The following is a 17,779-nucleotide window of genomic DNA, read 5'->3' as shown; positions in this document are numbered from 1 at the left end:
GTTTAATCTTAATTACAACCTCATGATTAGGAGATGCAAACAATACCACTAGACCTAACTTTGCTTGATAAAAAGTTGGTACTAGTAAGTGGGTCTTCGTGAATTTAATACTTCGTACTCCGTACTTTGTAAGTATTTTACACCAAAAGTTTACGTCTAGAATATTGTAGTATTTTCACTTATAATTACATTTTGCTAATTAAATTAATGTAGACAATTCTAACTCGAAAATTCGTTAAATGTTCAACTATTTAGGAATAAGTCAAATGTCAACTAGATTCTTGATTAAAAAAAAAAAAAAAAAAAATTCCCTCATCAATTTTTAGTAACATTTTCCTTATAGTGATCTTGTTATACATGAAATGCTTTTTAAAGCAACAAACAAGTGCAATGTGCAACGCACATCGACACATTACCCCCCACTAGGCCACTAGTCCACTACTATAATATAATTAGTCCATGTTCATATAACCTTGTATTAAGATATTAATTTCTCAAATCTAACCATTGAAAATTCGTCGTTTATCTAAATTAATAATGTAGTAGAAATGTCATATAAAACAAAGTAAATCATTGAATTTCTCAAAGTCTAAAACTCTCATCAAATCATAGATCATCAAAACATCTAAGAAGCAAGAAAAACAGAAGAGCAAGAAGAAAGAATGAATATTTTGGGCGCATTGAAGATCACCGTGAAGAAAGGCATTGATCTCAAAGTTTGCGACGCTTTCAGTAGCGACCCTTATGTTGTTATTACCTCCGGTTCACAGGTAACATTGCGTCTAGCTAGTACTTGCTAAGTTGCTAACTAAATCTTAAGTCAACATTTCTTTAGTTTGCACTAGTGTTAAATATACTTTTATCTAATCTTGAGTTTATGTCGCATGGCCCGGCATGTCTAAACTTTTTTTTTCTTTATATATATATGGGTACAATGGGGTACGCGATCTATTAATATTGATTTCATTAGATTCCGATTGATCTAGATTCAAATTTGAGATTAAACTCCAACCAAGGAGGCAAGGAAAAGCTTTCCTAGTTCCTAGCAATATAAGGGGTTTTTTTTTATTAGTTCTACGCACTCTCATATAGATGTTTGACTCATAAGCGTTACTCCATATATTACTTGTTTTGTTTCAAAATAATTTTCATTATTTATGTGTTTTTGAGATCTAAAAGTAGATATAAATTACATTGTAAATATGATCAAGACTAATGATGGCACCTAAATTTTCTTATTTGGTTGATGCAGAAATTGAAGACTCGTGTGATAAAGAATAATTGCAACCCTGAATGGAATGATGTTTTAACTCTTTCAATGACTGATCCAAATATACCCATCACACTGGTAAGTTTAAATTTTATATTCTTGTTTTTCTCTTTTTGTAATTCTAAATGACTAGGATTTCTACTTAAAAATGAACACAACTTGAATTATGTTGGAATTTCACGCTAAAATCATGTTGAAAATAAATCATCTTAGGGATTTGATAGTGAATATATATTAATGAATGGTTTGAACAACTTATTAGACGAACTTACATGCATGACCAATTGACTATTGTATCAATTGGTAAAACTTGATCAAAATGAATTAAAAAGTAAAAAACAGTTAGTTGTATTTGGTGCATGTTATAAGCTTATAACTAGGGGTGTGCAGAAATGGACCTGGACCGGAAAACCGACCGGGACCGGATCGGAATTGGACTAACTAGTGGTACCATAAATGATTTGACCAAGACAATTCATAAATATTAATTGCGTTTTTTTTATTATGTGCAACAAAAGAATATTTTATGTTTCACAAATAGTATTTATTTGTGGCACATAATAAGAAATGAAGGTAATTTATCATTTTGGGGAGTGATAATAACTTGTATATTTGCATATTTTTTACAGAACGTGTTTGACAAAGATACGTTCTCAAAACCGGATAAAATGGGTGATGCCAATGTCGACATTAAGTCATATATAGAGTGTATGCAAATGGGGATAAAAGACCTCCCAATTGGAACTGCTGTAAAGAAGATACAACCCGATGAAAGTAATTGCTTAGACGATGAAAGTAAGGTAGTTTGGACCGGCAAAGGCAAAATGGTTCAAGAAATGACTCTAAAGCTACAAAATGTTGAGAAAGGAAAAATACAAATCAAAATTGAATGGCTTGATCTTCCAGGTTGCAAAGGATTACCTAAGTTAAATTCTTGATACATACTGTATGTACTATTTCAAGGGTGTTTTTGATCTCAAATCTCGATGTATTACAAGCACCATAATTATATATACTCCATATCATATTTGCTTACATGATGAGAAATATAATTTCAATGTTCGTTTGTTTCTCGTTGCATTGTATGTCACACAAGGTGAAAATTGTGCATTGTATCTATTTAATCAAATATGAAATCCAAAAGTTGAAAATAAATGGACAATTTAGTTCATCATATTAATATAAACAATTGTATTATTTGCCGATTATTATATCATGCACTTGACATCGTGTTCTTAAAGAACGATATGTTTCTTAAACTACAATAATAAACATGTTGTTCAAAGATTGTGAACATATCCTACGAATTATTATATTGTAACACCCTATAAATTTTCTCCTTTTGAAATACCTATTTTACCTTTTTAAAATACGAAATAGGAATAACTAGAACATTATCGCCGTCGTTATAACGGCTAAAACTTTTATCAAAGACACACAACGGAAAACATTTTCAATATCTTTCAAAAAAAAAAAAAAAAACAAAGTTCAACAGTCAAACCAATCGAAAGTAAAGTCAAACCCAAATTCCACGAAAACCAATCCTGCATATTGGAACCTTTATAGGCCCTTTCAAAACAAAATCAATATTTAAAAACCATTACACTAGCTACAGTAGTCTCATGAAGCAAATAAATAATATTCAAAGAAAATAAATCATTCATATTCTAATAGAACTAGAACAAGATTCGCTCTACATTCAAGCCCAACATGAACATGCTGCATCACCTTAAAAGCTTCTTTTTAAACGATCACTTGCCATAAGAAATGAATCGTCACAGGGCCAAGATAATTAAAGACAAGGCCAATACAACAATCAACAATGTTGAATACATATATAAGCCTAAATGAAATACACTAACATGCATACAAGTATACAACCTAGCAAGACTTAACTTACCTTTAGCATTGTGGTCAATACACTACCAATGATACAAAACACAAGACAATTTATTTATTTACTACGTATTTTGATTACACATTGAACAAGTTTCATCCTTGTCCCAAAGAATTGGAGTAAACTACTCCGGGAGCTAACCGGGTAGGCACCAATGTCACTTAAGAGAGATGGACATTCATGTGCATAATAATAATAAAAGAAAAGTACGTCTTGTACCCTTAGTAGAAGTCATGACTAAATATAATAACTCTCCCCTTTAATTCGTCTTACATTCAAGCCCAACATGAACATGCTGCATCACCTTAAAAGCTTCTTTTTAAACGATCACTTGCCATAAGAAATGAATCGTCACAGGGCCAAGATAATTAAAGACAAGGCCAATACAACAATCAACAATGTTGAATACATATATAAGCCTAAATGAAATACACTAACATGCATACAAGTATACAACCTAGCAAGACTTAACTTACCTTTAGCATTGTGGTCAATACACTACCAATGATACAAAACACAAGACAATTTATTTATTTACTACGTATTTTGATTACACATTGAACAAGTTTCATCCTTGTCCCAAAGAATTGGAGTAAACTACTCCGGGAGCTAACCGGGTAGGCACCAATGTCACTTAAGAGAGATGGACATTCATGTGCATAATAATAATAAAAGAAAAGTACGTCTTGTACCCTTAGTAGAAGTCATGACTAAATATAATAACTCTCCCCTTTAATTCGTCTTACAATAATTTAATGAAATTCCACTTTAATAAAAACTAGGTTAAATCCCGTGCCATGCACGGTCATAATTAAACTTTACAACAAAATTTATAAAGAATGGTGTTAATACAACAAATTTATACAAAAAAAAAAAAAATATTGTAACAAAATAATAGTCTCTAATTAAAGATATTGATGGTCAAAGTTGTGTCTCAACAAATGTGCAAATCCAACCATAACTTATAAAAAAACGGAGGAGTATAATATAATAAAATGATTTTGTTAAGCTGTTCTTATAAACGTTATGTATATTTGTAAGATTTATACAAATTATCCTACCAAAATTATTATTCCTATATTTTTAATTAAAATAAATATTAAGTCGGAGGAAAAAAAATTATAATAATATTATGATAATCTTGGATGATGATATATGTCAATACTTTAATTTTAAACTATGTTAGTATATTTGTAACCGAAAGATTTATAGTATATAAAATATATGTTGAAAAATAAAAATAAAATAAAATTAATTGAGTATGATTGGATTAAATGTGTTGTCAAAATGGAAATAAGTATTATGGTAGGTTATAAAATGGAAGTTATTAAAATTTGGAAAAAAAAAAAAAAAGGAAAGAAGAAAAGGCGGGAAAATTTTTTATAACATCGTGACAAGTGTCACTTTAGGTTCGCTTTTAGTATATGTTAATTGATTTATGAATTTAATTTATTTATGCCAATTATTCTGAAATAAAGGGAGTGATAACACATAAGCAAAATTAGTACGAAGTTCAACTTATAAATAGTGCAAAGTCAAACGGTTGCCATCTTGCGAATATTTAGAGACGAAGGTAGTAAAACCGTAAAAGAGTAGATAGTTAGTGAGTTTGGCGGGGGTAGGGTTTTAGGTTAGCAAAACTTAAAGTTTGTTAGGGTTTCTCCTCAGTCTCTCTTTCTCTTCTCCCCCTTTTTCATCCGTAAATGGTCTCTGTTTTGTGAAGCAGCAACAGCAGCCATGGGAGGTTCTCGAGCTCAAGTTAACAAAGCTCACAAAACTCGTTTTGCTTCCAAGTCCTCTCGCAATATTCACAAAACTTCTCTTAAAGGTTTCATTTTTCTTTCAATTTCCCCTCTTATATACCTTCAATTTGCCTCAATAATTCGTTCCTTTTCAATTTTTAATTTTTAATTATTGTTATGTATTTATTTAGATAAGCATCAAAATGCAAAATCGGACCGTTTCGGCAAAGGCGCTCGCGCTGCTCGAATTCAGCGTAATAATATGGTAATTTTTTTGTGTAATTTTAATTATATGACTGTTTAATTTTTATTGAATTAGTGCAATTGATAGTTGATTGATTATTTTTGTTAGATACGCGATCAAAAGCGGGTTGCTGCATTGAATGAAAAGAGGGCATTGAGTGGATCAGCTAGTCCACCTCGTGTTATTGTGAGTTTGTTAATTTTGTTTTGGTTTTTGTGAATAAATCAATCAAATAATTAAGCTTGGTATTCGTTAAATTTTATTTTGTATGATTTTGGAATGCTTTACTGCTGTAGCTTATTACAAATTTGATTGAATTTTAGGTTCTGTTTGGTCTGTCTGCTCATGTTGATTTGAATTCGGTTGAAAGGGATTTGTTGGGATTACTTTCAACAAAATGCAGTAATGAGGCATTCCCTACTGTTGTCTCTTCTGAGTACAAGATGAGAGCCACGGTAAGGTCTATGATGGATTGATGGGTTACTCCCGATTGGATGTTTATGTTGATTGATTGGGGTTGATCTTGTTTTTTCTAGAATGCAAAATCAAAGGTGTGCCTGATATCAAAGAAATTTATTTGAGTTTAATTCATGGCTCTTTATGTAGTTGATGACTATAATGTAATTTGAATTCTCTAGACACTATTGTTTAGCTTCACTGTTTAATTCTTTCTTAATTAATCAAGTTGTGATTACGTGATGCTACCTTACAGATTACTATTTCATTCATTGAAATGAAATGAATTATGGAACAAATGGTGCATGGTTCCAGTTTAATATTCTGCGCAAAGTATGTCCTACAATTAGATTGTATCTTGGTTGGGAATTTTGAGCATGCTTTATGCTACTGATCTCATATATCAAGCATTTGAATCATTTGAATGTTCTATATAATTATATATATGACAACATAAGTAGCTAGATGTAGCAAGTAATGCACTAATATAGTTCAGGCTTTTATTGTGAATAAATGGTGCCTCCATTCATCTTTATCTCTCCAGACCAGCTGGTGGTGAGATATGCTGTGCTGTTCTGGGTTTAGGGTTTTTGGGTGAATTATTGGAGCTGTCAGAGAAAACAGAATAATTAGTCTGTCTCAAGTACAGGATTAGGGAAAATTAATGAAATCAATAAAATGCAAGAAACAAGTGTAATTTGATGTAGGGGCTTATTTTGAGAATTCAGTGATATTATGTACCTGGGGAAAGGATTTTGTTAAAAATTGTCCTGGTTTAGGATTTTTGAGTGAATTATTGTTGTTGTCATCGAAAGAAAAAAGTCTGTCTCAAGTACAAGATTTAGGGAAAAGTAATGAAATCAATTAAATGCAAGACAATAAGTGTCATTTGATGTACGGGGTTACCGTTGAAAATTTTGGTGATACTATGTACCAGAGAAAAGTTTTCCGTTTAAAGCCTTTTGCCATATGCTATTCCAATCTTTACTAAGAAATGAAGAAGACTTACTTTTGTTTAGCCAAAAATACAAAGGAAACAGCGCACAAGGTTAGGGGGACAAAGTTTTCTGTCAATGCAGCTGAAGATGGACGTCTATTGAAATTTAGAATATGACTTGAGTTTACTTTGATATGGGGGTTGGAAAATGAGAATTCTCCTTTATTTATTGCATTATTTAAATATTCACTGTAATTTTATATTCAACCTTACCCTGAATAGCTGAATCTTTACACTTTGTTTGGATTGAAGGAAATGCAGGGAAAGGAAGGGAAGAGAAATGAAGGGATAGATTACCTCTCTCATTGGATAACAAATGAGGAAGGAAGGAAATTGGAGGGGAGAGAAATGGAGGGATTAAATTGTAAGCAATTCATCTCTCCAACAATGGAGAGATTTGGAAGGAAAACTCATCTTTCTTCCCTCTCCTCCCTTTCTCTTCCCTCCCCTTCTTTTCTTTCCCATTTCTTTATCCAAACACACCGCTAGTGAAAGTTATTCTAATAATTAAGATACTAAGAAGCACTTTCGTGCATGTGCTTACTCACTGTCACCAATTTTTGTAAATAAGAAATCATTGTAATATGAAACCCTTTGTTTTTGTTTTTATTATAAGGGGTTGAGGGAGGAGGTTATTCCGTTAAATTTGTTTTTGACTCCGCTAGATATAGAACTGTGAGATAAGTAACCCCTGCACAATAATTTCTTCTGGGATAAAAGTTTAATGCTAGTCATAATTTTCACTCCATCACAAGTGCTTTTGTAGGATACTGGAAGCTTCATTATACATATGGTCTCCCCTATGCTGGGCCATAAACTTGCGCAAAGTACAAAGTGGCCAAGTGTGACACTTGCTTAGGGGTTGAGTGGCATAGGGTTTAAGTATTTGTGGATTAATCTGAATTCAGAGCTCAGGCACCAGAGGTCTGAGTAGAGGGATGTTTAGCTTAAAGACATCGATAGGTCAAGGCTACAAACAATGAATATAAGAAATCATTATTAAATGTCACTGCTGTATTGAATGGGACTTTGTTCGCAGAGTATCGTGTTCCATTCTCCAATTCTCGTTTTTGCTAGCCTGTTCAGAATGTGTTTGAAATATTAGTGTCTTTTTTTTTTTTTCCTTTCTTGTGATTGCTGCATTTTTCTGCCACATGTTACAAAGCATATTTAGTAGTGGTTGTTGGGTGTAGGTGCTGAAAGCTCCTCACGGGGATCTATCCTCATGCATGGATATGGCCAAGGTACTCATTTGTTTTGTTTTTTTTTTTCTTTTCTTCTGAATTCTGCTACATTAATTCAAAATGCTCTGTAAATGTTTGTAGCTGTCACTAATTATATGCGAACATATCTGCTTAGGTTGCTGATTTGGTGGCTTTTGTCACATCAGCGAGCTCTCCATGTGAAGGCGGTTCATCTAATTACATCGATTCATTTGGAGCGCAGTGTCTTTCTGTTTTCAAAGCCATAGGCTTACCAAGCACTGTCGTATTGATCCGTGTAAGCGGACAGATTTTTTGTATACTTTAAGTTCAAAGAAAGAAATTGTTTCCTGTTTGGTAATAAAAATTTCTTGCTTCAGGACCTACCTAGTGACTTGAAAGGAAGAAATGAATCTAGGAAATTATGTACTTCCAGTCTTGCTTCTGAATTTCCTGAGCAATGTAAATTTTATCTGGCAGATACTAAGGATGATCTCCACAAGGTAATGTCTGCAAGTTCTGTATTGCAGTTGTGATTTGCTGCTGTTATAGTTTAGTGATATACATTTAAAAATAGCTAGGGCAATAGGAATGGGCTTTTGACTTGTATCAAAATTTTCTTCTTCCAGTGAACTGTTTTTATTATACTTGAGCTGTATTTCATTGTTGTTGGTGCAGTTCTTATACATTCTGAAGGATCAAAGGTTGAAACCTCCTCACTGGAGAAATCAGCGAGCTTATGTTGCTTCTCAAAAGGTTAATTCCTGACTTTGTAACTTTTAATTATTTTGCTATATGATAGCATCCAGCCAAAAGGGATAAAGTAGATACATCTTGAAGTGATGCATTTTCATCAATATGTTTTTTTTTTAATTTTTTTTTATTGCTACTAGTGTATTATCCAAGGGCAAGGCGTGTCTTTTTATATTTTTATTTTGTATCTTTTAGCAAAAGCTAGTGCATTAATAATGCGAGGATGTAAGTCAAAATGTATGGAATAAACTAATCTTAGGAGGTTGCCCTAATAAAAAATTCTAGGTTGATTCCTTGATTAACCAAATAATCTGATTTTTTTTTGTTTGTTGCAGGTCTTTCATATAATAGTTTTAATAAGAACCGTTCTTTGCTTCATGATATTGTTTTGCACTTCTAGTTAAAATAATCATAACCTTTATATTGATTTTCTTTCAAATTTCTGCAGCTTGAGATGCTTGATCATGATTCTGTTTCTGGAAAGTGTACCCTCTGCGTCACCGGTTATATCCGTGCTCGTAATCTCTCTGTAAATCAGCTGGTAATTGTTTGCAGTTTTTTCTCCATGATTTTTATTAAAGCTTATGTTTCACAGTTCAAAGTCTAATGCTTTAGTTTAATTTTTCTGGTGAACTAGGTCCATGTCTCTGGAGCAGGTGATTATCAACTAAGCAAAATTGATATCCTCAGGGACCCTTATGCTCTAAATCCCAGGAAAGAACACGACACAATGGATGCTGATGATGTGCCTGATCTACAGGTTGGTAACATTGTCATGTAATTACTAGTTTCTCCTTTACATAAACACGCGATAAAAAAAAAAGACAACTCTTTTTATTGGCATGCTGAAGTAATAGATTAGAGACGATTTTTGGTGAATGATCTCATAGTATTATAAAAATGCTAAAGTAATAGCCTCTTACGTATTCTTTACTTCTTTAGTGATATAATGTTAGATCAATTTTCTATTGAATGAGCTAAGCCTTGATATTATGTAAGTAGTAATCTTGATTTGGAAGGTGATTTGCCATCCTTTTGGAAATTCTGATCCTACATTATTACATTTTTCCTTTATTATAATTTTTCTGCCAAACTCGTGCTTCAAAATGCCTTTGCATCTTTATACCTAAAGGTGAAGGTAAAACCTTATAGCCTCATATAACCATAGGAATAAGATTGAAAAATAATCTATGTATTGTTTTATCAATATTTTCAGTTTCTCCCCCCTTGTCTAGTTCTCTCCATTTGTTAATACTTTTTCCAGAGGGTATTCCACAAGAGCCTTAAATTAGCTCTTTTTGCTACAATACTTGTCTCTTACCCTCACTATGCTTTCAATTTTTTCATTGTAGGTGATCAGCTCGTTAGTGCCTGATAGTTCAAAGCAAGAACCATTACATGTCGAAAATGTTCCAGATCCTCTTGCCGGAGAACAGGTATGTGGATAACCTCTGGTGCTTTCCTTTCCCTCTGATATTCGGAGTCAGCAATTTAGTCTTTATATTAATCCTTAGTCCATCCCCTTTCCCCTCTCATTCTATTTGATTATTATCTTGATATCTCAGCTATTGATTGTGAATTTGTGAGCTAATAATTGTGTTGCTGAGTTTATACTTTCATATTTTCATGTGTATTTGTGCAAATATGGTTTGAAAAATTTCAGTCTTCTAAATGAAATGTTGTTTCACTAAAGTTCATCTTTGCTCTTTTTTATTTGATATCTTCGTTCAGTTCAGCTAGCAAATCTTGTAGGATTGTTATTGACATTGCTTATTGCTCACGACTTCAGAATGATTCTTGGTGGCATGATAACCTGAAGGAACTACATAATACAATATAAGTTCATAGCTTATTATTGTCAATACATACCAACAGGTTTTATTTATGACTTGAATCCATTCCATGAAGCCATGAGAGTCTTTGATTGTCAGTCTCATAGAAGATGCTTTAGTAATGTTTTTATTGATACATCCCTTTCCGACAGCATGTATTACTCGAATTTATTTTGATCAAATACTTGTTTAATCTGGTACCTAGTGATCCATTTTTGTTTCAATTTGGGGTAGTATTGGTTTTAGAAATGCAATAGGGATGGAAGTATAATTTTGTTGTGATTTGAATTGATTTTATATTCCATTTTCATAATCCTACATCATCTATCAGACATGGCCAACTGAAGCAGAAATGGCTGAGGCGGAGGAAAATCTGAAGCATAAGAAGAAGAGGAAACTTCCACCTGGTACTTCGGAATATCAGGTTTGTCTCAGTCTTTTATCAGTCATCTTTTTCTCATCTCTGTTTCAATCTCTAGAGAAGAGCTCGTGTGGTTTGAACTTCTATAAATTCAAGTCTTGCTTGTTTTGGTTTGATACCTTATATTTGGTGCTTAACAATTTACAAATATCTGATTTCTTCAGGCTGCTTGGATTGTGGATGAGAGTGATGAGGATGATGTTGAAAGTAATGACGAGTCAGAGGGTGGCATGGTCTTGGATGGGGTAGATATTGGTGTTGCTTCTAATGACCTTGATGACGATCAAGGTTCCCTTGACCTCGGAGAATCAGATGGAGAGACAGAGACTGATTCAATGATGGTGGTAAGTTTAGCTGTAAACTATCTGTATTCATCTATATTTTTTTTTATAGTAAGACAACAAGGGGATGTCTTTCAAAGTCGAGATCTGTCAAATATCACTTGGAGGGTATTCAGTCTTCTACTTGACCAGGGTTGTACAAAAGCCTGTTTAAAGAGACGTGATACATCGAGGGAAAGCAATACCAAATTACCAATACCCTCAATATGTGTTGGCATCAATATTGAGTCATACTCACTGAAGATTTATGTGCTTTTATTTGTTCTTTGTTGTGGCTTGTGGGCAGCTGGGCACTTATGTATGTGTAGGTGCTGAATAGCTTTGCCAGTATGCATCACTTGTGTTACTGGAAGTCGTGAATGTGTGATGTAATGGGTGAACAATAAGATAGTTTTTCAAATAAAAAATCTATTCTTATTTAGTGGCAGCTCCGTGTTTTAACTGATACTTAATTATATTTGTCAAGTGCTTGATTTCCATGTGTTATCCTCATTAGAATGTGGTTACTCGTAAACCTTAAATCCCCTTCAGTAAAATAAAATCATTTGATATTTTGATGTTTAAAATTGGAAAGCAGTGCAGTATGGAATGAAACAAGGTTGGATAAAAGTTGCTGCGTTCCATGCGTAGCTTAAATACTCATATTTGGTGTAACACACTAAATAAATAAATGCCCGTTAGCTAATTACAATAACATAAATGACAGCAGAAACCTATTTCTGCAGAAATCTATTTCCTTAATGTAATTATGGTTATTGTTTTCAGATGGTTACCATTTATTCTGCCTCATTACTGTATATTTGTCTTTATAGATCTTTTATGCCTGTTTCATCGCATTTAAAATAACTAATGCCTTATTCATTACAGGATGGGGATATGACTAGGGAGCAGATAGAAGATGATATCAAGAGACTAAAAGATGCTCATGCAGAAGATGAGGGTAATTCCTTTTGTTCCATATGGTTTTTTTAATTGCTCTCTAATCATCGATCATTTTATACATTTTAATTTAGCAAATTCTAAGTTTTAGACATTGTGGCACTATGCTTTAATAGGTGTGAACATGTTAATTGAACATACTCATGCAGCATTATTTTCCTGGAATGCTAAGATTTTTATGGTGATTTTACTAATAGATGAGATTGTTGGCAAACTAGCCCATCACTTGTTTAATCTCTTGGTGTTAGACCATATTATCCTCTATCTTAAAGACATCAATACTAATGCTCATTATTCAAGCTTTTCAATCAAGGGGATCTCAATATTAAATTTACTTATTTAAAGTAATTGAGGCATATTTAAAAACTTAATAATTCTTTTCAACAGTGTGCACACACTCTCTCTCTTTCTTCTTATTCTATATCTCTTCCGTTTTTACCACCATCTTTTCCACACATTCCTCTCTTGACCTCCATTCCTTAATCCTCATCCTAACACTCTATAAGCCCCCTCAAGGCCTCAACAACTCAGTAATTCAGTTTTGAGGGGTATTAGGATAATTTCGTAGTTCCTTAGTAATTGATGTTTGTGGTAAAGTGTTTGGTTACAAATCAGTTTATCCTTTATCTACTTTAAATTTTTCCGTTTCCTTTGTGAAGCTGTAACTATTAACTTAAAAGGGGCTATTTGGTGAGAGGGATTTAAGAAAAGGAAAGGGAATTTCTTTGGTGGATGTTTGGCTGCCCTATTGTTTTAATTCCTTTTCCTCTTTTTTCTTTTTGGATCTCCCAGGCATTCCTTTACATTAAATTACAGCTACAATACAGGATTTGAGAAAGCCTTTTTTTTTTTTTTTCCTAATTCTTCTTTACTCCTTCGCCTCGTGACTTTGTTCTTCCATCTCTGACAGCTAACTCTTCTTACCACCTTCTGTGGCTTCCCATTGCCTCCACATCTTTGGTCTCTACCACAGACATTGGACTGTTAATATTATTGCAGTTTATAAACACCCAAGACTCCTCTCTTTCCCTCTAAAACTTCACCATTACTAGGCAATAACCTCACAATTAGCTACTGACATAACATGAAAGTTCCTCCTAAACACCCTAAAAGCTGTATATACATGAGAATAGATCCAGGCTTTCACAGAGATGACACATGGGCTGATATGGCTGAAGTACCATGGCTGACATGAGATGACAATGACCGCACCTACTGTCTCCACCACAACCAATATTACCACTACATTGCAGTTCATGACCACCCAAGACTCCTCATTTCCTCTACAAATCGATCATTGCCAGGAATTAGCCTCACAATAGCTACCAACATAACATTATCAATCCTCCCAACCACCTCAAAAGCTGTGTATACATGGGAGTGAGTAGATCTAGGCTTTGACAGCAGTACCGTATCGCTGTGGTTGAGTAAAATGGACGACACTAGATGCCAATGACTTAGTGTTGTGTGAAGGAAGGTGAGAAATATATGTGCCCGTAAAGGTTTGGGTTAAAGTTGGTGAGTGCGTGGAGATTGGGTCAAAGCAATTTGAAGCTGAGATCCTGAGAAAGACTTGGGCTTATTTGTAGAGAAAATGGGATGGACTTCTGTAGAAAGTGGTAATTGATTGTTGTCCCTTTTGTGAACAAAACAATATTTATGAACTCTCTTTCGTGATACTTTGTTCCCTTCGTCTTACTTGATTCCTTTACCTTTAATGTGAACTTTAGATGTATGTCAAATGAAGATATGACCTTGAATATGTTGGCATGAGTCTGGTGATTTAGAATGGTTAAGGGTTCATTTAATGTTCCTTGTATACTAGCTATTTTCATATCTATATTGCGTATGAAGTATGTATTCTATTTATTACTGAAGAGTAAATGTAGACCTCACTTTGAGTCAATTGCTTTCAATATTGGTTATATTTAACTTTTGTGAACCGCGTTTCTTTGATGGCTTCTGTAATACTTCAATGTTTCCATTGGAACCAATTGGTTTACTTATTAGTGGTGCAACTTGACTTCAGAATACCCAGATGAAGTCGATACTCCAATTGATGTGCCTGCTAGAAAGCGTTTTGCTAAGTACAGAGGCCTGAAGTCCTTTAGAACATCTTCGTGGGATCCAAAGGTGATCTTTTTGTGCCTCTTGAATTGACTTTTACCGTTATTACTTTTGATGATCATTACAATCTAAATTCTCTCTCTCTGAGTAGGAATCCCTACCTCAAGAATATTCAAAAATATTTGCTTTTGATAATTTCGCAAGAACTCGAAAACATGTGCTTGCCAAAGCCTTGGAACGGGACAATGAAAGTAAGGATGAGACTGTGTCTCCTGGTACATATGCAAGGCTCTCTATAAAAGAAGTACCACAAACTGTTGCTTCATATTTATGCTTGCGTGCAAAAATGATGCCCATCATATCATGTGGGCTCTTGCAACATGAGTCCAAGATGTCTGTTCTTCACTTCAGGTATCTAGTTCTGTTAGCTCTTCTGTTTTTGATCATATCTGGTTATTTCTATCTTCTTCATAATCACATAAGTTACTGTCTTGATAGCATTAAAAAGCACGATAGTTACCATGAACCAATCAAAGGGAAAGAGGAATTGATATTTCATGTTGGTTTCAGACAGTTTGTTGCAAGGTAATTTTTCTGAAAAAAATCCCAGCTGTTGAAGCTATATTTTCTTTATTTTATGGATAATTTGTTATGATTCTAAAAGCCTTGACTTGTCTTATGAAGGCCAGTATTTTCCTCCGATAACTTCAATTCAGACAAGCACAAGATGGAGAAGTTTCTTCATGCCGGACGCTTTTCTGTAGCTTCGATATATGCTCCAATTTCATTTCCGCCTCTTTGTTTGGTAGCCATGAAGAAATCAGGAGTCATGGGCTCACCCGTTTTGGCTGCTGTTGGCTCTTTGATTAGCGTTGATCCAGATAGAATAATATTGAAGAAGATTATTCTAACTGGGTAAGTATATCTTCACTTTCCTATCAGATGTATAGATCATTTCGATGCTTGTAAAGTTGATATGACTATTTCTTTGCTTTGTTAAGTCAAAGTATATGGGCAATTCTATTGTGAGCCTCCTTGCAAAGATATGTTTAGTTGTTTACCATTTCCAAAGAGGCAAATTATATTTTCAACTAGGTGCTCCTAAAGTTTTGTAATTGCTAATTCTTGTTTGTTGAAGTTACTGTTGCATTTTTAAGAACACCTAGTTTGAACTTTTGAGCTAAGATCAATAGGACTTGGTTTAAAAAGCTGCCCTTTTTCTTATAGATTGATAATGTGAAGCGATTGGTGTAGGTAGTCTGAGACAGTTAGACCTGATCTTAACTGGCCTGGCCTGGCCTGGAAACTGTCTAGGTTGGGCTGAAGTTGGGTCCCATTTTAATTTTGGGGCTGTACTGGCGTGATTTTTCGAAAAATGGGCCCTGGATAGGCCTAAAAATTCATTTAAAGACCAAAACCCACTTTTGTCTAGAATTCCCATTCTTGCTCTGTTTTGTATTTTGGTCGATGCCACGCCATGATAACCTCTACTAGTAGACTGGGTGCCTGAATTAATCTGTATCATATCTTTTGTTGCTCTGATCTATTGTGTACTTTTTGTAGCATTGGGGAATTGTAATATTTTTCTTTATTACGTAACAAGGGTGCACTTGTATTTATTTATTTATTTATTAATGTATGGGCTCACTTAGTATGTGATGTCATAATATTTTAATTTTACCACTCATTGAGAGGTGATCATACTGTATATATTTTTGAAGAATCTATTATTAGTTCTTTTTTGAGATTACAGTATATATTTTTGAAGAATCTATTATTAATTCTTTTTTGAGATTTCTGTTTAATTTGTCAAAAATTTTCATCTCAATACCTTTAATTGGTTCTATTTTATGTTGATATCACTAGGTTAATTGTTTTTTAGTAGCACACTTGTTTTCTTCTCCCAATCCAGTCTTTTGCTATAACGTGCAAAACCTTAATTTGATGCAGTTATCCCCAAAGAGTTTCTAAAGTCAAAGCAACAGTTAGATATATGTTCCACAGTCCCGAAGATGTAAAATGGTTCAAGGTATGGTACTTTGTCTTTTGCTTCTCCATCCCAACTGCCCCTTTCCAGTTTGTAGTGTCTTTTTTGTGAGGGAGATGACTATTGATTATTTTAGCAAAGTTTAATGGCTTTACTGGTTGAGCTAATATGAGTGTTTATATACTGCAGCCTGTAGAATTATGGACTAAATGCGGACGTCGTGGACGTATAAAGGAGACTGTCGGTACACATGGTAAATTTCGTCTTCTCAATGTCCCAATTTATCGAGTTGTAGTTTCCTCTTTTTTACACACACACACACACACGACTACCACCACCTTTTGTGGGGTTGAGAGGAGATATTTCAAAGGAACCTGTTGCAGCTTTCCTTTATTTATATGCCTGGATCTACTTGAGTACCAAGCTACTAGGTCAATATGTTTCGGAAATTCCTTGCTGTTAAGCACTGATGATTTTGAAGTGTGGCTATACTTTCAATTACATGTAAATTACCTAAACCCAATGCAGTTTTTGTGAATTTGACCATATTTTTAAAACGATATTTAGATAAATTGTTTCCATTTTCAGATACATATAATTAGTATATACTTCAACTATTATTTTCTATTTGCGTGGTGATCAGGATCATTGATATGTTTTCTGTTGGGTTGCAGGGGCAATGAAATGCCTTTTCAATGGAGTACTTCAACAGAATGACACTGTGTGCATGAGCTTGTTCAAGCGTGCATACCCCAAGTGGCCAGAACAAAGGTTTCCATTGTCAAATCTTTGAAATGATGGTAACTAGGGGTGAAATTTGATAATGGCAGATTCTCAATGCAGCACAGGACATAACTGTCCGCTGTGATCGGGAATGAAGCACTGGTTCAGAAATTGTTCTTCAAAATTCATTTTTTCCTGTATTTGCTTGTATGGCTTAGATTAGCTTAGTTATTCTTAATATTATACATCTGAACCCACTGGTTTGAGGGCATAGAATTTTGTTAAATTAGTGAATGTAGGTGTTTTGATAGGCTTTTACACCGGTTTGTGTAACATGAGTTTATCAGAAAGGTAAACGAAATAAATTTTGATATTGTGGATTCACATTGTAATATTCTTTTACCGGTGCCATATAGTATTAACTAATGCTTCATTATTCAATGGCCCTTTCTTTTTCTGCACAATTCCTGTTGCTAGTATGGTAACACATTAGATGAAGGCTTCAAGGGGTAATTGCATCATGAATTCATGATTGTGCTAGCCTATTTGAACCTTATTTAAAATTTGTTAGTTGTTGGCCACTTTTGCCTTAAATATGTTTGTTTAAGTAAACATGAATAGATTATAGATACAAGTATTTGTATAACAATCTATTTATAATTGATACTTGATACTATGAAAATATACATCAAAGGCTTGTCAAACAATATTTTACACTGTTATTAACACATTAGTTAAATACATGTATAGTGTATGCGTAAATATGGTTTTATTGAACAAGACGAGGAGACTGCTACTGAAAAAGAAACATTGGTAAAACATGTTTTTTGAAAGTTTGGTGTTTTAATCGAAGCTTAGTTAAAACATTTTTCTTGAAAGTTTGGTGTTCTAATCAAGCTTAGTTCTAA

The 17,779-nt window shown here is 33.7% G+C and overlaps 2 protein-coding genes across 2 annotated transcripts; both read left to right on the top strand.

Annotated features, from left to right (window-relative positions):
• The first annotated feature begins 551 nt into the window (after positions 1 to 551).
• On the top strand, positions 552 to 2,343 carry LOC145615357 (protein C2-DOMAIN ABA-RELATED 7-like). Its single transcript, XM_081670427.1, has 3 exons — positions 552 to 770; positions 1,253 to 1,348; positions 1,900 to 2,343. Exons 1-3 carry the CDS (start codon positions 663 to 665, stop codon positions 2,206 to 2,208), a joined length of 513 nt encoding a protein of 170 aa, XP_081526553.1. The 5' UTR covers positions 552 to 662; the 3' UTR covers positions 2,209 to 2,343.
• A 2,440-nt stretch (positions 2,344 to 4,783) lies between these two features.
• On the top strand, positions 4,784 to 17,251 carry LOC145613404 (uncharacterized). The gene is made up of 21 exons (XM_081668501.1): positions 4,784 to 4,995; positions 5,101 to 5,174; positions 5,262 to 5,339; positions 5,477 to 5,608; positions 7,800 to 7,850; positions 7,966 to 8,106; positions 8,189 to 8,311; positions 8,487 to 8,564; positions 9,010 to 9,102; positions 9,199 to 9,321; positions 9,914 to 9,997; positions 10,725 to 10,817; positions 10,979 to 11,158; positions 12,023 to 12,095; positions 14,124 to 14,227; positions 14,313 to 14,572; positions 14,660 to 14,746; positions 14,846 to 15,076; positions 16,112 to 16,190; positions 16,338 to 16,401; positions 16,823 to 17,251. Exons 1-21 carry the CDS (start codon positions 4,905 to 4,907, stop codon positions 16,939 to 16,941), a joined length of 2,358 nt encoding a protein of 785 aa, XP_081524627.1. The 5' UTR covers positions 4,784 to 4,904; the 3' UTR covers positions 16,942 to 17,251.
• The last annotated feature ends 528 nt before the right edge of the window (positions 17,252 to 17,779 follow it).

The sequence above is a fragment of the Chenopodium album genome, chromosome 25 (genome assembly GCF_948465745.1).
Source record: "Chenopodium album chromosome 25, dcCheAlbu1.1, whole genome shotgun sequence".
Classification (NCBI taxonomy): domain Eukaryota; kingdom Viridiplantae; phylum Streptophyta; class Magnoliopsida; order Caryophyllales; family Amaranthaceae; genus Chenopodium; species Chenopodium album.
The sequence above is the reverse complement of the archived record's forward strand: the minus strand, read 5'-3'. Positions and strand labels throughout refer to the sequence as shown.